General features: G+C 42.5%; 1 protein-coding gene across 4 annotated transcripts in view; it reads right to left on the bottom strand.

Moving 5' to 3' along the window:
• Positions 1-22,904, bottom strand: part of LOC108918055 (kelch-like protein 29) — a 125,283-nt gene that overhangs the window by 43,098 nt on the left and 59,281 nt on the right. For all 4 annotated transcript variants that reach the window (XM_018725004.2, XM_029258234.1, XM_029258235.1 and 1 more), the window contains exons 4-6: positions 21,057-21,590; positions 7,063-7,201; positions 1,569-1,765 (exon numbers count right to left, since the gene is read on the bottom strand). In XM_018725004.2, coding sequence (XP_018580520.2) covers positions 1,569-1,765; positions 7,063-7,201; positions 21,057-21,590 — 870 coding nt within the window. The remainder of the gene's footprint in view (positions 1-1,568; positions 1,766-7,062; positions 7,202-21,056; positions 21,591-22,904) is intronic.

Below are 22,904 nucleotides of genomic sequence, written 5' to 3'. Positions count from 1 at the left end.
AAATGTTACGAAATTCGGCACAATGCTGCTGAACTACGAGACGAATATAGCGTAATAAATGTGCAACTAGCAGAAAGCCCCCGCTTACTCACAACGTTGAGACCCTAATACCCCGACGAAACATGTAAATGTGTTGAACGAGGGACCCACAATTTATTTTATCTTGTTTTTCCAAGACTGCTTTTCGCTCACCACAGCTGTAGCACTGGACATTTGCGTCATCCTCTATGATTAGAAATGGGGATTGGGAATTTTCATAATCCATTTCAGTTACATAAAAATAGAAAAAAAACCACGGTTGATAAAACAAAGACTGCCTAATGTATCACATTTGGCAAAACGGAACGAGATAAGGCAAATTCAAATTGTATACTGAGGCTAGTCTCAGACCACCGGGTCCACGTTTGGCCACAACATTACTTTTACTTATTACATTAAACAGTAATTTTGGATGTCTGAATTTCAGTGATAATTCTATTTTGATGTTTTTTCTGAGTTTCAGTTAATGCAAGTGACTTTTATTGGATTTTTTTGCTCCGAAGGCCCTTCAAGCACAAATTTGACTGTACGAAAAGGTATTCCCTAAAGGAAAAATACTGTTACTGGTAAGCCATATACACATCACTGAATGGCAAATGTAACAAATTGATTTATTATGAAGTCCTATTAGTTTATATAGCTGTACAAGTGCTGCTAGTATCAGCATTCCCAAAATAGCTGTTTTATGTTATATTTACAGCTACTCATTTTGCCATCAATGCTAATGATAAAATGTGATTTGCATGACGTTAGAAATTCTGTTGTAACAAATTCTGTTCACATATGTTCCGCTGGACAAAACTTGCAATATTTTTTGGATCATTTTCGAACCATATAAAGTCTACAGTTTCATGTCTTAGTACTCAACAACAGATCAGACTTTCCCCCCAACAGAACCTCAGCATGAGAGAAAAAATAACATAAACAAGCATTGACAAAAGACATACTGGTGGCACAGGCGGTAGCAGTGCCGCCTCAAAGCTCCTGGGCTGTTTGGGTGTGGGTTCGAATCGAGCTCAGCGTGTGTGGAGTTTGCGTGCTTCTCTGCGTTTGTGTGCGTTTCACTCTAGCGACTCTACATTTCACTCAGGTGACCCTGCAGTGTGTGTGTGTGTGATTGCCCTGTGGTGGACTGGTGGCCTGTCCATGGTGTACCCTGCCTCAAGCCCTATACTTCCAGGACTGGCTCCGGATCACCGCAGCTCCGCGTAAGGCAAGCGGTTAACTGACAATGACGGAATGAGTTCTTAAAAGTCAGCATAATTTTTTGTGTAAATTCGGGGACTGCAAACACACCAAGCGTGCTGATCACTTCATTTCAGATGTAGTTCAACCTTAGTACAATCTAGGGACAGTGCTGCTTGGAACAATATAAAAGAGAGGAGTCATAAAATGCAGTGCTGTATTTAAACCACCCTTTCCCCCAAAAACATTCAGAATGGGGGAAAAAACAGCTCATCAGTACAGGAACAAAAAAAAAAAAAAGAAAATCAGCGAGGAACAATGTCGCTGCACCGTGAGTCACCTACCCAAGAAGGACACGCAGACTTTGCAAAAAGTATTGAACTGGAATTTGTTGGCCGCTTCCAGCAGCGTTTTCGCATTGGCCGAGTCGATGATGAGGGACCCCGTATAGACGAACTCGAGCAGCTGCTCCAGGACGTCCGCGCTGATGTTGCTCATCGACAGCTCCAGCTTCTCTCCCTTACTGCTCTCCCCCGATGACCTGGTGACAGCAGAGGCGCAGTCAGAGACCCCCGGAGACTGCCCGCCAAGCCATCTCGATGACAGAACTCAGAGGAGGGAAAAATTAACTACGATCGCTATGCGAAATTGAACGCCACCATCTGTTTCTTGACATTAATTATGCATGTACACAAACAGCATCTGAAAGGAATGCGTTTGAGATCCACCTGCCCCACTTTAAATAAACATGCAGAATTAATTTGTGTGAAAGGAATAAATACTCATAGCTACACGTACACACACACAATGACGGATCACGGACGCACATTGCACGGGAACGCATGTATATGCATGTGTGTGTACTCCAACTGCCTCTGCGCTTGGCATTGAAGTCGTGAATTTGCTTCGGCTTTATGAGCAGCACAGGATCGCGTAAGGCTGGGTGCGAATGCAGAAACGGTGCCACGAAACTCAGCATAAAAAATGAAAAGGGTGAGAACGTGGAGAAACATTTCCATATGCATAATGGACTGGGGTCAAACCACAGCACTGGGGAAAGAGAAATGATTTGCCCTCACTTTCTCCCGGGAAAACAAACACTGCTGAATGCTGAGCAAACCTACCCACAAAGACGATTTCGGGTATTTGTTTATCCGACACTTTCCTCGAAAGCGACTTACAGTGTTATGCTTGCATGTCCAACTGCTTTACATTATTTATCCATTAATAGAGGGGGGGGTATTCTTACTTTATCAACTCAGGGTAAATACCTTGATTAGGCAACTGGAGCAAGACTGGGACTGAAAAGCAGCTCATTCGGCCACCAGGCGACAAATCACTACGCCCCCTGATGCTCGCTACCGCCCCCATTAGGCTTTTAACCTGAGCTACAGGACTGACTGTAAATACACAGAGGACAAAACACAGGTGCGTTTGAAAACAGCCAGACCACGATGCCAGATTGGAACTGTATTTATTTCCTGAGAGCCTTCTGACAGCTACTGCATTCAGCAGTCAGATGCAGTGATTTGATATTATTTATAAGTGAGGGCTGGGGGCAGAAATGTGACTATGGATGAGAGGTTGTGGTATTAACACTGTTTGCAGTGGTTGTATTGTTGTGCTGCCCAGAGAGAACCTAAAGCCTCGGTGGAGTTCAGCCTCACGCAGGACAGACGGAGGACGCATGAGAGAGCGGCAGGCAGGACGGCGGGAACGAAGGACCGGTGGGACAGACAGACATATGAATGGTCAGGGCAGAGCGAAGGGCAAAGGGGAAAGAAAGTGCTCTGCCACATGAAGCCAGCAGCCATCCTTCTCGGTGGGGGGGGGGGGGGGGGGGGGGGCGTGAGGTGGGGAGGGGCACTGGGGTTTCCATGACTCGGACCTGGGGGGGGGGGGGGGGGGGGGGTGCTTTCAACAAAAAGGTTTCCCCTACACAAAGCGTCTGTCCCCGCTGGCAAAAAAAATGAGCAAGTAAATAAATAGATAGATAAATAAATAAGTCACCATTGCCTGTGTATGAACCGAAATATTAGTCATCATGCTGTACAAAGTCAACTAGGCAGGGAGGCAAAGGTAAGGGCATAAAGTGGGAAGTGGCAATCTCCCAGTGGCTGGAAAATGAAGAATGTTACTCCTGAAAAGAAAAAAAAGCCAAGATTTATCACTGCAAATGATAATTGCTGGAGTAATAGTGTCAAGAGTCAAATGTAAAAGTGAGGCAGGATTAACTGGTGTAGGGGTTGGGTAGGAGAAAGGAAAAAGTATAAGTCAGGTTCATTATCAGACTGTCAAACTGTGCAACGTGAACTGGCTTGCGCTGCAGATTCTGCCAGGGTGCTTATTTTATGGAGATGTAACTCTTTTTTTTTTTTGGCTTTTTGTAAAAAAAAAAAAAAAAAAAAAAAACTCATCTGCTCTGAATTCAGATTTACTCTGGACCACAACTGGAAAATGGATCATTAAAAGGTAAAGTTAATTTCCCATAGCCTTACTGAAAATGATGAGCACTTAAGTAAATGGCACAAAACATGGTAAATTAATATTCGGAATAGACTGGAGAAAAAACACTGATTGTTGCAAATTCTGCTTATTGGTATATTTCAGAGGCTTAAAAGGAACTCTGAAGGAACTTATCATAAAGATGATCAACTTTTACCAGATGAGGCGCACGAGAAAATACACGGAGCCAATTATTCCAGGGCTGTATTTGTCTTGAATCTTCCCAGCAAGGTATTCAGTTTGAAAGAGCAGAAGCCTGAGTGGTCACAAGAATAAAATTTCCCCCATTCTGCTCCGGCATCACTGATCGCTTCGAAAGCCTCTCAGTTTTGAAAATGGATGTTTTCCACAAAATTAAATGCCAGCCTATTGTAACAGTATGGCTGAAAGCGTAAGAAGTTTTATATTACACAGCGAATGTGATACAGAGGAATGAAACCTCCATATATTGAAGCAGTGGCAGAGCATACTTATTGGAGATCCAGAGAGAGGGAGAAAAAAAAATGAAATTACTGAGGCCAATCTATCTTTTGAGTCTATGCATTAAATGCTAAAAGGGAAGGTAATAGCTTTCTGAGGTCGCAGTGTGCATGCTGAATTTGCACCAGATGGGGAGCCTGTTATATGAAGTGTGCTACTATTTTGTTTTGCAGGCGTTATTAAATAAAATAATAAAAAAAAAAAGGTTAAAACGTTAAAAGGCAGCATAGCAACTAGGAATGAGAAAGCTACAGTCAGTACATGCCAGCAATCTGAAAACAAGACTGGTATCTTCCCGCACAGATGGTTAAAAAAAAAAAAAAAACAGAAAGATAGATTAAAAAAAATTATGGGCTCCCTTAGGAAACAATAATCCCATAATCCCAAAGTAAACTTCACATGTAGCTACATTAAAGCGCATGAAATTGTGACGCGAATATCTGGGACGTTGCTATGGAATGGCACTTTTACAATGTTTATTACTGAAATTATATATATTTCAGGAAGGTGGAGAGTGAAAAGCCTTGTAATAATCTAAGAGTGAACTCCTTAAAGCACAGCTACAAAGTGCACGACTCGTGCTCTATTCATCCTTTCACATCACTGTGGATTTCCAGGAGCAATAAGCGCGGCACCAAGAAACACGTCCATCTAAGCTAAATAATATTTCTTCTGTAGGCGTCTGCTTGAGAGAGCAGCCAGCAGCTGCGAGATAAAATGCGAGGCAGCGTCGACTGTTTTACAGGGAATCCCTAACCTTACATTCCCTATTGTCTTGATGACATATGAAAAGAATATCTGTAATGTACAGAGGAGATTGCTAGGGAAAAAAGTCCTTGTCATGCCAGTACCACACTTTGTCCCAAGGCAGTCTAACAAGTACTGTCAAAAATACTGTAAATCACAGCCAGCCATAAAATGTAATTTGCATTTAGCTTACTGGGCTGAGCTTACTGTAGCTGACATTGAAAGAGCCCGATTTTGCAAACACGGCGACAAGAACTGTGTTGTGTGCAAAGGCACATTTTATATGGATGGTCTTAGTAACCATGAAGTTTGGTCTAAACTAAGAAATACAGAAAATATTAGGTTGAAGTGTAGAAATTAATCATTTTCAACCATTCATTTATTTGTTCATTATCCGTAAGTGGGGGAGGGGCATGGTGGCGAGGCGGGCTTGGCCAGTGCCCGCTGTGTGGCAGGTCTGGGGTTCGAGTCCTGCTCGGGGTGCCTTGCGACAGACTGGCGTCCCGTCCTGGGCGCGTCCCTCACGCCCTGTGTTGCCGGGTAAGGCTCCGGCTCGCCGCGACCCCACTCGCGACAAGAGGTTGTTGATGTTGATTGGCTCTCCCTAAGTGCTTGTCCAGGGAAGGTTCGCGGTGCTCCAGAGCCTGTCCTGGGAGCACAGGGTGCTAGGCTAGGCAGGGTACACCGTGGATGGAACAGCAGTCCATCACAGGGTGTCATTTTTTTTTTTTTTTAAAAAAAAAATATATATTTTAAATGTGTAGCTATCATTTTATCCTGCTGTGTTAAAGCCATTGTAGAAATTTAAAAGATTACTTAAAGTTACCGAAAGCTTCTGCCAAGAGAGTGGGAAAAGCTCCCTTTGTTGAAATTTTTCCACTTTCTTTGCCGTCCGCAAACTTCCCAGAACGCTCAAAGCAACGGCCATAATACGATTCCAGCTAATGAGACTTGTGCTAAAGGTTACGTTCCCCTCCTCGAGAAATGAGACGTACATTAAGGAAGTAAAAAGCTACACGTTCGTGCAATCGGAATGGAACCCTGTCCTTCAGCGGGGAGCGGAGCGCGGTTGAGATGTACCGCGAAGCCTGCGGCGGGGGCTGGGGGAGCCACGTCGACGAACTGTCAGCGGAGCGAAAGGGCCATAAAGGGGACATTCATTTCCGTCTCCAGCCCTGGGTTATGCCAACTAGTGAGGAGGACACGCTAACAAGAATTTCTCTCAGCACAGAAGACCAATTAGAGAGCATCCCATTACTATTTGCACTTTTCATAATTGCCCCAACAGTGCGGGTGCGTCGAGGAGGAGAAGGAGCGGAGCAATCTGTCAGCATGTATCTCATAGTAATATGTACAAATCTTTAGGGCTTCCGACAAAAAGAATACAAAAGGTGCAGCAGCTGAAATATGACAGTAATTGAAAAACAAAAACAAACAAAAAAGAAAAAACATGTCTCCACAAGGGGAAATCCTTAGGACAATGAGAGTAATGGAATCTGAAATAGCTCAAAGTTGCAGTCCTAAAACACGACTGGCTATTTTTTGTGTCCGCGATACTCTTAACGTCTCCGCGACGCTCCGAATTCCATCGTCAACCTGAGCATCATGGGAAAATATTAAATATTCCAATGCATACATGCAATTCAAATCCGGGAGCAAACTGGGCTTTTTAAGGGGAGGGATGGACTTGTGTAACTTTATCCTTAGAGCTACTGCAGATGCATCAGATGCATTATTAATATGCCACACAATTTCTGTAGTCTGCTGGCATATTTCTAAGAACCCCCACCCCCCCCCACCCCAGTCATGGAACACTTTTTGTGCCCATTAAAATGGAAAATTTGTTCATTTACTCAATGGAGATGAAAGGGTAAGACAAGATTTGACCTTTTTGTCCCCCATCCCAAGCATTTGCGATATACATTCATATGAGCAGGAGAAGGAATGGCTACTGGCCCTGTGACAGGAACCTTTGTGTCTTCACACACCTGCAAGAGAGGGGCCGAGGGGGGCGGGGAGCACGGGGGAAGAGAGAAAGGGAAAGAAGCGACACACATTCGCCCTACAAAAGGAACAGATCGCATGAAGAGCTGGAGGAAGGCAAACCTTTTCACCATGTCCTTGAAATACAAGCTGCAGGAAGCTAGAACATTTTGGTGGACTTCAAACTCTTTGCCTTCAACAATAATTTTCAGGTCTGTAAACTCTTTCGATCTGCGCTGCTGGTTCAATTCCTTCAACATCTCTGTAGAACAAGAAACAAAAGAAAGAAAGAAATTGCCATTTTCCAGTTTAGAGAATTCCCGTATAGAAAAGCAAAAACGAGGATTTAAAATCAATTTTAAAACAATGCGTTAAACATATAAAGCGCTAAAAATGTTTCATAGAACACAAGTAAAAAATAACATGGGCATGAAAATAATATACATCCACATAATACATATTTTCACTTAAACATGACTCAGAGAGAGCGTCCCAAAGGTAGCGAAGGTAGAGAAGAAAAAAGGAAATGTACGGGACAAGACGACGCATACACGAATGAGATTATACGTGCACAGCAGAGTTAAAATTCAGTTTTCTATCTGATCTAAACAGGAAGTCCATATTATACCTACAAGTAACACAACTTTGATTTTCTGAGGATGTTTGCTTTGTGCAAATCAGGAAAGAGAAATCCCTTACCTGTGGAAATACATATTCTGTGCCATTTCGTTGCTACGGCTTTAGGCAAATGTGCCCTTTGTTATCATTACTATTATCCATTCTTTCACTTAGCTCACTCTGGTTTCCAAGGCAACTTAGAATGTAACGTTTGTACACTAAGCTACTTTATGATTTATCATATGAATATGATGTACTGATGTACTCATTTGTAGTCATTCAGAATAAGTACTTTGGTCAAGGGTAAAAGAGCAGGACCAGGACATGTCAACTGCAAAGCAACAATTCCAACGACTACAACACCCGTTTCCGACACACACACACACACACACACACACACACACACACACACACACAGAGCAATTACTTTCCTTTGTACAAAACTTAATACTAAGATCCCAATTGTGGTAAAGCTGCCATAGTGGAGCCGAGGCTTTTATCTTCATTTCGCACTGGATATTTTGAGGGATATTTTTAATACGCAAGCCTTCTGCGCGTGTGCTGCAAAGATCAATTCCTTGTTCAATTACAAGAGAATTTCCAGACCAAACGGGCGGCGCAATTTCCCGGGCCCGACAATTCATCAAGCTGACGATTAGCGAGCCACGGATCGCCGTCCCGAGAATATTCATGACGTATCCGAAGCTCTCGAAACGCAACACCGGCACGAAACGGCACAGCAGAATATTGCAGCGATTCAACATTTCCTGGTCCTTTTTTTAAAACATCACATGAAGGAGCCGAACGCCCTTCCTCCAGCTCCCATCGCTCCAGCGCTGGGCGACCACCTGGTGTGCATCAAACAATGTAACGTATATAAATAACTGGGATTCCTTCAGGAAGGAGTTCGGCCTATATAAAGAGAGACAGGCTCCATCCGACTTAGATCAACATCTTCCTGCTTTCTCAAGCTGGAGGAAAAAAAAAAAAAATAAAAAATAAAATGTTATATTTATCTTCCGAGATGAAACAACAGCATTCAACTTCAACAGGCGTCGGATTCAACTGTGAAACATTAACATTTCTAAGAAGCGCAACACATCTCCAAGGGCACGGTTCAGAACGTGTTTGGACAGTACAAAATGCACCTGTGTCCTGTCCTCCCAACGCCCCATCAAAGCAGCGATCGAACTGAAATAATTTAAAGGTAAAACTACATGCAAATTATGAGAACTATGATTTTCAAGGTAGACGGCTTTTGATATGGGCATATGCTAAACCTTGCAGCCTTGATTTTAAATTATTATTATTATTATTATTATTATAATATCATCCCATAATGTGTGAGTGACAGAGAATGTGTGTTTCACTGATGTATGTATGGATGAGTGACCCATTGTAAGTAATGTATCTAGCGTAAGTCACCATGGTGAATACGGTGTGTGGGCTGCTAAATAAATGTATTAATAATAATAAAATGTAAAAATAATAATTATTAGTTGATGTCTTTGTACAAGGTGGCTTATGGTGTTATGTTTGTATCTTAACCGACAATGATTTGCCCACTTATACAGCTGGGGTTTTTTTTTTTTTTAAACTGTACACTGGAACTTTGATAAGTCAGTAAACACACACACACACACACACACACACTTTCTGAACCGGGGTCGCAGGGAACCAGAGCCTAACCCAGCAACACAGGGTGTAAGGCTGGAGGGGACACATCCAGGACAGGACACCAGTCCATCGGAAGGCACCCCCAGCAGGATTCGAACCCCAGACCCACCGGAGAGCAGGACCTGGTCCAACCCACTGTGCCACTGCACCCCCCAAGGCAGTAAACACTCCTGACTTTTACCTTGTCCGAAACCTCCTTTGGGGCTTTTATTTTTCAAAGAGAACAGGACATAAGCTGTCCAGTCTCTAAAGATGTGTCTCACATGTCTCACAATGTTTCAATTAACTGCTGAAGACCTTTCATGAGGCCTTTTACACTGTTATAAGAACAGAAAAAAAACCCAAAGGTTGATCACCTGGGAACTGTCTTTCACGGTTTGTTCTCAATAAAGCGGGTCTTTAAAAAAAAAAAAAAAAAGGGAAAAAAAAACTACACTATTAGTGTTTATTCATTTAACTGACATATTTCTTCAGAACAACTTATAATGTTAAGCCGCTTAAAATTATTTACCCATTTATACAGCTGGGTAAGTTTACTGGAGCAACTTAGGGTAAGCACCTTGCTCAAGGATACTACAGCTGGAGGTTGGAATCAAACCCGTGACCTTCGGGTCCAACGGCAGCACCTCTAGGCACTACGCTGCCAGCTGTCCGCTAAGGTACTTCTCAGAAATGTCCCAATTTATAGAGCGGGGCAATTTTTACCGTATCAACTCGAGGTAAGCACCTTGACCAAGGGCGCTTCAGCTGGACCGGAATTCGAACGGTAAACCTTCAGACCGCGAGGTGACGACTAACCGCTACGCCACCTGCTGTTTCCCCACAGCACTTCGGGGGTTACCTGCTACGTAACCGGCTCCTCGGTGCGCCGAAAACACCCACTTGTTAGAAACCAGAATCCACAGGAGGACGGTTTGCAAGATTTTAAGCACGTGATCCTTCTCCGTTCCGAATGCATTCCAAAAATAATTGATGCGAGATGGCTACGGCGCCGCTAAACCGACAACCTGACCCAAATTCTTTTCAGCTCCCACCACCGTTTAATAGTAAAAGCAGTTCAATAGTCGTCTTTCTTAGGCATCGATTTTGCGGAACTACTTCTGAGAGCAATATTAATGCCAAGCTGACTGATTCGCCCGCCGCACCTAAAAGGAAACCAAGGAAACGAGGAGCTCCATTTAGCGGCAGACGCTGCGGTTACAGATCATGGCTGCGGCGCAAACGAAGGCCGCCCCCGGCAGGGCATCCAAAGCGTGCAGAATTGTATCCTTTATCTCGCACGCGCAGACAATGTCCGACAAATACTTCGCAGCAGCATTAAGAAAAAGTGCGCATCCCGCACAGCAAAGGCTCATTTCATACGTTTAAATCTGAAAAAGCGCGTCTTGAAAATTGACTTCGAGTGCAGATGGGCTTTATATTTTCATTATGTGCCACACGGGCCACTAATACCCAAATTCCTGCGGTGATGGGGAGGGAGGACTCGCGCAGCTGTCTGAAGGAATTATCTCCCGAACGTGAGATCGAAGCACGTGAATAACTCCGAAGCTAATTACTGTCTTTGAAGTGGGTCAATGTTCTCGTGAGATTGACCATCGCAAAATAGCACAGGGGAGGTTTTTTTTTTTTCTTCTTTTTTTTTTTTTCCTGTTTCAATTGAATTAAAAGTATTTGGGGGGGGGGGGGGGGGGGTTCCATCAGCCTTCACTTATATTTCTTGTTTTTTTATTTATTTATTTATTTATTCAGTTGACACTTTTCAACAACTTGCCTGTTTATGCAGCTCGGTAATTCGTACTGTATCAGTTCAGCGTACAGCACAAGGTGGGACTCAAGCCTGTGTCCTTCTAATCCAAAGTGGGAATTTTAAGCACTACGCCACCTGCTGCCTCCAGTACAGGCCGCAAGGAAGAGGAATGACTGGTGTCAAAGAGTATATGAATGCTTACATTATGGAAAAAAAACTGTGCGATGCGTGTTAATGCGCTGGTCACGAACTAAACATGCACGTCGACTGAAAGAGATCACTGACTTTACTGTGTGGGTTTCAGGACGCTGAGAAAGAGATCGGAGGAAAAATATGTATCCGCCTTTAAGCTACAGTTCTGTAGATAGAAAAGAAAGCATCGCAATGCCATTACCAACGTTCAGTTCAATGAAGAGAACTCATAAAAAAATATATTTCATTTGAGGAAATAATTTATCCCCCCCCGCAAAAAAAAGAAAACACACATCTAAAATAAAAGAATAAAAATTAGAGGGGAAAAAAAAAAACAGTGAAAGGCACTTTCAGTGGAAGGAGAGACAAAGGAGCAGAGTCAGAAGAAAGGCAGACAAAGGCCATTGACAGGCACAAAGCTGCTTTATATGAACGCTTCACCAGCGTCTCGTACATAGCCGCACAAACAATAGCAAAGGACACACGATCCCACGTCAAACTGATCAGGACCTCAGCAAACACAGCTAAAACAAACAAACAAATAAAGGAACCCGTCCGTGACGCGCGCGCGTCCGCGGACGTCTGCCGAGATCAAACAAAGAGCCCTTGACCATCGCGATATGAGGCAATCCGTCGGCCCACGAGTGGGACATCGCCGGCCTCACGGAGCGACGTGTCGCACGCTCCTGGGGACATTTCCAGGCTGAAAGCGCCGATTGTCCCGCCGATCGAGCAAACGGAGCAGACTTGGGCGACGCCGGACAGCGCGCGCCGAGCCGGACCGGAAACGGCATCCGAACCCGCAGCCCAGGAGAGGTGACGGCGCAATCGTATATCGTGATAGAACAGTCAAAACGATAGAGAATAATCAAAACGTTGCCATCTTCAGTCCAGCACCTTGCATTTTCAAAACTTCCTCTAGGTTTCCAGAATAAAATTCTCCAGCAAAACTAGCAACAATAATATGACATAAAGTCTTAGAGTCGTAAACCACAATGTTTACCATTCCCCCCTTTCACAAGCAGAAAGTTTCTCTCGTTCGTTTACGGGAAACCGTCTGGAAACAAAGCGCGCGGTTCTCTCGAGAAGGCCTCGACCCGAGCGGCCCGCGAGCCTCCGGTGCCGTAGCGCAGTCCAACAGAAGGCGTCACCGAGGGAAGCCCCGTGTTCCTCCAGCGAGTCCGGCGGGGGCCTGGCTAACACGCACGTGCGCCGCGGTTCAGATGGGAGCAGCGGCCTGCCCGACGTCCCCGGGGGGGAGCGTGCGACAGATCGGGGGGCTGTAATTTGCGGCCACTGCCTGCGAGCTGCGCGGTCACGACTCGAGCCGCGAGGCCTGTCACCCCCTCGGGGAGCGGGCGGGGGAAGGGGGGCCGAGGAAGGCCGCGACTCGGAACAAAACATGCTCCTTCTTGTGAATACGGTTAAGGGCAGCGGGCTGTAGCTGTAAGGCCGGATTCATGATCCGGCTGGTTTCTGGAGCCACGTTGAAGGCCTTTTATCACGTCCCTTTGTTTGGATGTCAACATTTACACTGCTTACTGCATGAAAGAGTACTGCCATTTTCGTGTGTCTCTCTCTCTCTCTCTGTGTGTGTGTGTGTGTGTGTGTGTGTGTCTGGGACGGTAGAGCTGTTCCCTAGCTTAACAAAAAGAGCATATCTCTATGTTATCATAAAATATACCGTATTACACTCGAACCTACGAGTCTGACTCCCAATCAAATCACAGTTTTACAATACTTAGACTCCAAAGTGACTCTTTCTACGATTTGAACGTTGAGGTCCATCGGACAGCAGGTGGTGTAGCGGTTAGAGCTGCCAATTTGTGCTCAGAGAGTCGTGGCTCGAGCCCCATTTCTGATAATACCCTTGATTAAGGTACCCACCCAGAAAAGATACAGTAAAAACTGCCCAGCTGTATAAACGGCCTAATAACTGCAAGTAAATAAATTTAAAGTAATAAAGTGTAAGTAATTTTGGAGAAACATTTCTGCCACAATCAATAAATAACCTAAATAAGAACGTTAAGCAGTGTGACTCGGCGCCTGGGTCTCTTTTATAAAAATGTTTTAACTGGCACTGATGGCAATATTAAGAATTCCGCATTTAAATATGTGCTGCGAGAGCTGGTCTTATTAGTAAAGCACTGGCAGATGGCCTTCTCCGGCGAAGAGCATGACTGAAAAACAAAGCACGCATATGTGAAAAGCAGGAATTTACACACGCGTATGCCACAAAAGGATGCTGAAACACAGATGCTTTATCTGAGATGTTGCCTGCCTTTGGGATTCGTTTTTTGCCTTTTGACAACGCCTAAATTGGAAACTTGATTTCTGAAATGTAATAACTCGGACTCCAGCTTGAGTGACTCAGACTTAATGATCCAGCCAGTGACTCTTGACTCGCTTAACTTGGTGCCAAGTGACAGACTCAGACTCCAACACAAGTGCTCAACAGTCTACCTTTTTATTTATTGATTTATATATTGACTTATTTCATTTATTTGCTTCATGCTTTTGTCCAGCGTGACTCATTGAACGTGAGGTTTGTACACCGAGATACTTAATAGCGTTTTACCAATGTACAGTGCTGCTTGAAAGTATGTGAACCCTATAGGGACGGTTATAATTCTTGCATAGAACATTAAAATAAACGTAGGACATCTAAATCTTAAAATAAACTTACAGATTGAAGAAATTACTATGATTTACACACTTGATTCTACTTACTTACTTGGTTGGTTAAACCAGTTCAACTTGGGCTTCACCTATTTTTGCCCCTGCACGACTTCCATCCATCTCCTATACACACAGTTTCCTCTAAAGCAACATATGGAATTGGTCATTACACACCTACTGTGTCAGATGAGAAAGGAAGCTTCTCATTAAGCAACCATTGTATGGTAAAACTAAGGGACAGGAGGAGTTCAGCACTGAACACAGCAGGGTAATTTTCACAAGAGCAATTCAGAGTAAATACCTTTATCAAGGGTACAACATCAGGAGCAGAATCTGGACCTTAGTCCGTTGAGTGCATGACAATGGCATTAACCACTACAGCACCCGCTGGAGGTTAAGCACAGAGCAGCTGCACACCATTATTGGCCAGACTGACTGTAGTGCATCTTTTCAAAAAAAAAAAATAAAAAATAATAATAATAATAATAAGAATACTTTTTTGACAAATATTTCGAATAAGCAGCTAACTTAAAAAGGTTCTCCCAGAATTCAGAGTCATAAAATTGTATTTATTCCAAATTTAGAGAGAAGGGAGTTACCCATGTAAAATAAGCATATGGATCTGCTTTAAATGAGCCCTATTCTTTTAACAAACCGCGATGCTATTTCCTACTGACAGCTCCGTCTTCGGAAAGCCTTCTACAACAGAAACACGCTGACGCAGCGTTCTATATGTAGGTCCCAGTGCTCGCACAAATAAATATATTATTCATGCGAACGTGTGTGTGTGTGTGTGTGTGTGTGTGCGTGCGCGCGTGTGGTTGCAGGACAAAATGACCATGTGCTTCGTATCTGCAAACTCAGCCTGGAGTGAGAAGACGGTTGCGCTGCTGAGAACTACAGCAGAGAAGAGTGTAAAAAAAGAAAAAGAAAAAGTGAAACTCCTGCATGTCCTAAATTCACTCTGTAAATGACATGAAAAAAGAGGGTTAAGGGGCTACAGAAGTCTAGGGGTATTTTTAGCATTCGTCTTTACAGCGTACGATAATAAGGCACGATAACCACAAGCTGCTGTCAGTGTGATTATCTTTTAGTCCCGTCGAGCTGTCAATTGAAGTGACAGTGGCACAGACAATATGCTTTGGCCACTAAGTGAAAAACTTCATTTCTCCCAAAGAAGAACTGCAAACGCATCATTTCTGGACCTTCATTTCTGCCGCTTTCACAATGAGGTGCAGGGCCAACGTGAAATGGAGCCGTTTCTAGCACAGCACGGAAATACTGCAGGTATCTAACCAGGATTTAACTCGTGTGTGTGCTGCCAGCGCAAAAACCGACATCTCTGAAACATAATTACAATAAATCCCATTAGTGGACAAACATTAGGAACTGCATTTTGGTCTGGCTGCAGCTGATGACTTCAAATGGCAGAGCAAATAAAGCATCGTTGGCTTTTACAAGCTCATCAAATAATGTAATAAGCAGACTATACAGGCTACACATTGACATATGACTCCTATCAATTAACTGCAGATAAACTCATATGTCACTGGAGTTAAATTTCATTGCAAGAGATGTTATACGTGTATCTCTGGATCTCACTCTACCAAGCACAACGAGGGTGTCTATGTCTGCATTTACAACTTCGTCGTAAGGCTGTTTGAACACGTTCAACTTAAAATAAATAAATACACGACTCATGTCTGCCATTTACAAAATCTCATCTTAAAGCAAAGTTAAAAAGATAACTCTGTAACAATGGCTCACACACACAGTCTGAACCGCTTGTCCCAGACGGGGTTGCGGGGAACCTGAGCCTAACCCGGCAACACAGGGCGTAAGGCTGGAGGGGACACACGCGGGATGGGACGTCAGTCTGCCACAAGGCACCCCAAGCAGGACTCGAACCCCAGACCCACCGGGGAACAGGACCCAGTCCAACCCACTGCGCCACTGTGCCCCCCAGGACAAAGCTCAGAAAAAAAGAAAATTATATATAACACTTGCAGGGATATTATTAACAGAATATACTCAATTAATACATTATTATATATCGCAAGATGGAAATATTCACATATGGGAAACCCGGCAGTGTCCCCTTGCAATACGGGAGGGGGTGGGGTTACGGTAAGAAGCTTAGTATACAAACCTAACATTATAAATCAGTTTGGAGAAAAGCTCCAGCTAAATAATAATAATACATGTATTGCTTTAACAAAATCAAGCAATGCTGCAAGGCTTAGCATGTGAAAACAGCAGCAATCAGCCTTGCAATTATAGCTATTAAGTCACTACGGAAAAATGTGATAGCTGAACGAATGAATGTAAATGTTTATATTAGTTTCCGATAATATTCAATACAGGAGTAAAGCACCAGCTAATAATAAATAAATAAATTGGGTACATTAAAAAAAAACTTCATGTGTGTATTCCCTGCGGCAAACTTCATGAACTAAAAATGTAAATACTGAGTCTAATATTGAATTCAATTTAAATAATGTACATGCAATAATATGCAATGGTAAAGAAAATATTACTGGTATTGACGTTTGGAAATTGTCTCTCACCTTCAGCAAACCTAGATGTGTCTGGGGCTTCTTTTCCAGCATCGGACTATTCATAAGGCCTTAATCTTTAATTGGAGTGCTTAAAATATCCCTGCATCTATCTGTGATCCCTGTTTCCATGGGATCAAATGCCTGTTATCATTTCATATTTCATTACTGCAAGATATTCAAAAACATTTTGAATTTTCTTAGGGAGCCTAATGATTTATAGATGACTGTCTTGTCACACAGTATATGTAACATAAAAATTACACATTTTTAATTTACTTGACAAATTTAGTATCTAAGAGTACTGTGCCTTTAACTCAGATAAGCGATTTACACTGGAATTGCTTAAATTGGTTAGCTTGTACTCTGTTTGAACGATCAAAGACGCCATTATTTTTTAAATAATTGCTGCTCTTAGAATCACACTTTTTGTGTAATATTCGAGTTCATCACGTCTAAAGCATGTGCTGTGTGCCTTTCTGAATTTGTTATTTTGCAGGCTAAAGAGGCCATCAGTGATATTGGGCATTGGACAAATGCACCTGTTATAAAATTGAAAATGCATAATTATTTTTCATTTAAAGGAGAATGGAGAGTGGATTCACATTTTAGCACTCATGATAGAATACTTTTATTCTCAGGATCAAAGCTGCTCTATTCTTACTCAGCTACCTGGTGTAATAACTGACAAGAGCAGCGTATCCCCCCACACTGGCTGGGCCCGGACCCCCCGGTCCACAATACATCAATGACCAATAAACAGAAATTCATTGGGACCACTGAAAGGTTTATTTTTAGGTGTATTATAACATTAACATGTATTCATTTCATTAACACCTTTGCCCAAGGCAAACTCTAACTATCATTTCAAAGTTCATTGCAGTTGCTGTGGCCACAGGCTACGCATACAATTGTGGCAAAAAAAAGTTTGGAATTATATGGATTTCTGCATGAACAGCTTCAAAAACGTGATGTGATCTTTATCCGAGACCTAATAAAAAATATAAAGAGCCTTCGTTAAAAAAAAGAAAAAAAAAAAAAAACACATACAACAAGGTACAGTGCCATATTTTTATTCAACACAGTTTACGCAATCAAACCAAGGTCATTGATGTGAAAACTATGTAAACCCCAATATTCACTAAGTACGACCTCCTTTATCGGCAATAATCTCAACCAAACACTTTCTGTAGCTGCTGATCAGACCAGAGTGGCAGCCAGGAGCTATTCTGGCCCATTCTCCTGAAACAAAACTTATTCAGCTCGTGTATGTTTTTGGGAGGTCTTCCTCCAAACGGCCTGATTCAGACATCGCCACTGCATTTCAGTGAGTGTTGTCTTTTCAAAATGTCATGATCCTAAAGTATAATTTGTGTGTTGTTTGTTAAATAACACTATATTCATTATAGGGGGTGCGGTGGCGCAGTGGGTTGGACCACAGTCCTGCTGTCCGGTGGGTCTGGGGTTCAAGTCCCGCTTGGGGTGCCTTGCGACGGACTGGCGTCCCGTCCTGGGTGTGTTCCCTCCCCCTCCGGCCTTACGCCCCTGTGTTCCCGGGTAGGCTCCGGTTCCCCGTGACCCCGTATGGGACAAGCGGTTCTGAAAATGTGTGTGTGTGTGTGTATATTCATTATTATGACAAGGATGATTATCAAATCACATTTTATTAGCCATTCATGCAGAAATCCAGATAATTCAAAGTGCTTGACAAACTTTGTCCTCACAGCTATATGTTATAAGTAACAGAATTACCCAACTGCAAGGTGATGCTCTAGTCATTATGCCAGCTTCTCATTATTCCCATTATTCTTTTTCAAGCATCAGCCAGAGATGATATTTAAGATTCCAAAGAACTCACTCATCACCTTCTCACTAAAAAGTCTGTATGCAAGTGAAATGTTAGTCTGATAAAACTCTGAATATTCCTAGAATATAAGTACAGAAACTTGACATCAGGTTAACGTGCTTATTGATGTCAGAAGGTTTAGATGCTTTACGATTTCGATGTTTCCAAAAAGGAAGGAGACTCCTTACAGCGAGCGTGTCTTTTCCGCAACACTCATAGAAATTTTTTGAGGGATATATGAAAAGAGAAGCATCCGGATTTGCCTACGTCCAATGAATCATCACCATTTCTGCATCTGCTTTAGCTTCCACTAGTAAAAACAGGCCATCTGCGCTTTATTTTTAACTGTTCATAAGTGCAGATCTCCGCAGATCTCTACAAATGTTCTGTATCAAGCTCCTAAATCACAAGGAGTTGGAAAATAAATGAATAAACTGACTTCTGCATTTAAAATAAAGATGACAAAATGAACATATCTATAAGGTCTCTGATGTGAAGGGGAACAGGGGACAGTCACCTCTGTTTCGGTAAAACTTGTTTATGGTAATGCATTTAATAATAAACTTGACAGAGAAGAGGAGCATCCTGCACTTTGTGATCCTAAAAGGAAATTGACTAATGGAAACATGCTTTTGCCTCATGTTTCTTCCCTAAAAGATGGATATCAAATGAAACATTAATGTGATTCTCATCTCTTTACAAAAGTATGTACAAATAACTGTCTCTTACCTAAGATGAATGTCACAACAATTGACCCTTTCCGGTTTCTTTCTCATGAATAAACTTTAGAATGACTACATTTAGTCTTGACTTACACTACAGGCTTCCCTCATGCGATGAGGGTGATTAGTTCCTGAAGTTCTGCTCATTATGTGAATTACAAAACTCCTAATTACCAATAACTTAAAAATACATTTTTTGGTTCCTGAGTCACAGAAGGTTTGCCTAATTTTACATTTATTCAATTAGCAGATGTTTTTCTGCAAAGCAATGGACAAAGATTATTTTTGGAGTATTCAGCTGACACCTTTATCCAAGGCAATTACATCACATTGTAGGAGACACTACATACACACTAAGGGCAATTTAAAAGCAACAACTCATATGAAACACATGCCTGTGGGAGGAAACCAGAGCACCTGCAGGAAACCCATGCAAAAACGGGGAGAAAATACGAACTCCACAGACGAAGCGGGGTATTAAACCCACATCCTATCGCGTGGTCTAGTCACTATGAGGCAGCAGCACTACCCACTGTGCCACCTAAATATGCAGAAATGTGTCTCTTACCTTTTAATTATAAAGGAAAATCCAATTTAAAATCAAGCATATAATAGCAGAATGGTGCTAAATGAGACAACTGTAATAATGTAATTACAGTTACCCATTGTAATGCTTGCAACCCATCTTTGCTGAGGTATTAGTGAAATATAATAACCAACAGATTAACAGCAGACTGAATCATAAAGAGTCACCTGTAATGACACTGCCTTTCAAGAGAATCCCATGCATTTCATCACATGAAGCATTCAACACTTTCTTTGAAACCTTATGGCTCATTACCGTTGCAGATGACAAAGAACCAGAAGATGTTGTTGAGATTCTTACACATGGCTACAAAACAGCTGAGATGTGCAGGAGAAGCAGCACAACATTGGGGGGGGGGTAATAACTGGCATCGCCAAGATGCATATTTTGAAGTGAAATATAATCTTGCAAGTATGAGCAAATTTCACAGATACAAATTACATCTCTATGCAAGAGCAAATTCTAATAATGTGAATGCAATTATGTGGGGGAATGTGGACAGTCCATTTACATCGTGCAAAAATAACAACTAACTGTTTAATGGCCAAAATGTAAAAATACTCTGAAACACATTCAGTACAAAAGGAGTGCATGTGTCTCACGGAGAAAACACTAGAATTAACAGTACCCTTGTCACTCGGCTCAGCGAAATGACAGGAACAAGTCATAAAGCTGGCACACCGTCTGTTTGTAACTTATTTATGTATTTATGTGTTGCGCAATGAACGACCGATACACAGAGACCAAACTTTTTTTTTTTTTTTTTAACTTCCCTGTCAATTAAACTCAAATATTTTAGAGAATAAAGAAAAAAGTGCAAATGGCAATGTTCCCTGTTCGTAACGTTTGTGAAGTCATTGCGGGTTTCTCCTCCCCAGCGATAGAGCCTCCAGCCCTGGGCACTGGCTCTGGGGAAATTATTACAATGTCTGGTGGTACAAAAACCTCTCTCAGCACCTTATTCAGCTCATTACTCTGATAACTGCCTTGTGTTGTGTCCATTTGCGCTTCCTGATTTGGACGAACAACAATGGCGCGCTAACCAGCGCATTAAATATTGCATTTTTGCGACATTTCATTACTCCGGCTCCAAAAACGGACTTATCTCTTTAATGCGCTGTTATTATTTTAAATACTCCTGAGCCTGTCAATTCCATTAGGTTTAAAAACGAATGCTTTTTCGCACATTTGCTTCTGACTCTGCAAAGTTATCCCAGCGAAGGCTCATCAGAAAGATAATGGAAAGAAAAGCGGAAAGGCAACTCGATCAGCCGTACATCACGAAAACGCAGCACAGGAAATCATGTCGAAGCTGAGAAGGGAGTACGTTTCGTACAAGGTTTACGCTTTTATCTAAGACGGGATCCAGCAGACTTCATGCTCATTAATCAATGCGACATGCAGAGGTAGTTGGGGGAATATTAATACGTTTTATTGTTTTCCAAAATAAAGGTATTTTCATCGGTTATTACAAATCTGTATTTGGCCAGCTTACCTTTTGGGTGCCAGGGGTCAGTGAACTCATACTTCCCCATGCCGACCGTCCGCAGCATCTGAAGGCCATTGGTGTTCTCCTGATTGGTTGGAGGCGGGGGCGGGGCATGGGGAACCGTCTGCCCATTGGTCAGGGGATCACTTCCAGGTAGGGCGATGGAAGGCAGGCTAGACGGTTGAATCAGAGGGTGGCTCACGTGGCCGTTGCCCACGACGCTGTGCGCCGGGCGCGGCACCTGACAGAGTCCGCTCAGCGGGGCCATGGTGATGGGCGGCTGGCTGGCAGAGTGCAAGGTCGGGGTCATGCCGATCACCATGCCGGGCAGGGGCTGGGAGGGCTGCGGAGGGAGCTGGAAGTGGGCCGTCATGAGCGGGTGCTGCGAGGGGACCGCGGTCTGGACGGCAGGCTTGAGTCCAATGGCGGGGGCCTGGACTGTTACCCCCTGGCTGTACGCAGGCGCTTGGGGCACCCCGTACGTGTGTGCCAAAAGGCTCGGCTGGCTCACTGCAGCCACCGGAGGAGCCCACAACGGACCTAGACGAAAGGAAATTTAAAGAGAAGAAAAGAAAATATCTCACCCACGTACCAGTTAACCGAGTGGGATCAGTCATATTACTATCATATTATTATTCGTAAATATCAGCAGTATAGCCTGAAATTATACCCGTTTACACAGCTGAAACTTATTCCTGAAGCGATTAAGTTCAAGTTCTCTAGTCAAGGCAACCACTCCTGGGATCTGAACTAACAAACTTCAAGTCAGTGCACTTAACAATTGTTAACATCCCAAGATTAATGAACCAACAAATAACAACATTGACTGATGCCCTCATTTGATCTGAGCCTGTGTGTGTGTGTGTGTGTGTGTTTATGCATCCTACTGTACCATATGTATAACTGGAGCCCATCACTCATGGGCTCATTAATATACAGAGTAGTTCTACATGGAAACTAATGTTCGCAAGGGAATCGGCCGTTTTCATCTCACGAAGCACAAATCATGTGGGAATCAAACACCCTTTGACACCCTTTCAGGTGAAGTTCAAATAAGCTCTTTACACAGTGTGATTAGAGTTGTGCCTTAAATTCTGACTCACTTCCATCCTTTAAATATGCAGTATTAGTTAAATATAAATCCATTAAATATGAAAGACAGAGTAAAAACAATTAGAATCAATAAAACAATATCTGTATTGCATATTATTGTAATGCAGTACAACATAAGTACACCAAGCAGGTTGAAAACTAAACGTTATTTCTTCCACTTAGTGTAGAAAATAATTTTTTTGTTGCATGTTAGTCTTTAAACACGTTCCCGGCAAAAACTTATTTCCAATATCACTTAAATACTCTAGACTTCGTACAATAACTTTAACTCATGTTTGCTGAAGGAAATTATATTCCACTTATATATTTTTTTTCATTTGAGCCATCACTCTTTTAATAATTGAAATAGGTACTTATTAATATAGAATATTGCAATATAAATGCCTTTTTAAATTTTAATAAATCCTTTATATTTCCTGAGTTGCACAGTCAACAACTAATTGCCACAATTGTTATAACACAATAGTTTGAGACAAGGGTCTATTTTCTATTACTTTAAATTAATTGCAACTAAATTCAATTATTTTAATCTCCAAATGTATTCCGTAGGACCACTTGAACCAATGTCAGTTTTTAATGTGGAATTATACTTAGTGTGCTTTCAGTGCAGAGAAAAGCTTTTAGAAGGAAACCTATTTTATTATGTAAATTCCAGCCATTTTTATTCTGAAATTACACTTAAAGAGCGAAAGAAATCTTAACTTTGTCAGACTGTAATACTTTTTGGTGAGATGGAAACTC

This window comes from Scleropages formosus, chromosome 15 (assembly GCF_900964775.1).
Source record: "Scleropages formosus chromosome 15, fSclFor1.1, whole genome shotgun sequence".
NCBI classification, from domain to species: Eukaryota; Metazoa; Chordata; class Actinopteri; order Osteoglossiformes; family Osteoglossidae; genus Scleropages; species Scleropages formosus.
Note: the sequence above shows the minus strand (reverse complement) of the source record. Positions and strands in the feature narration are given on the sequence as shown.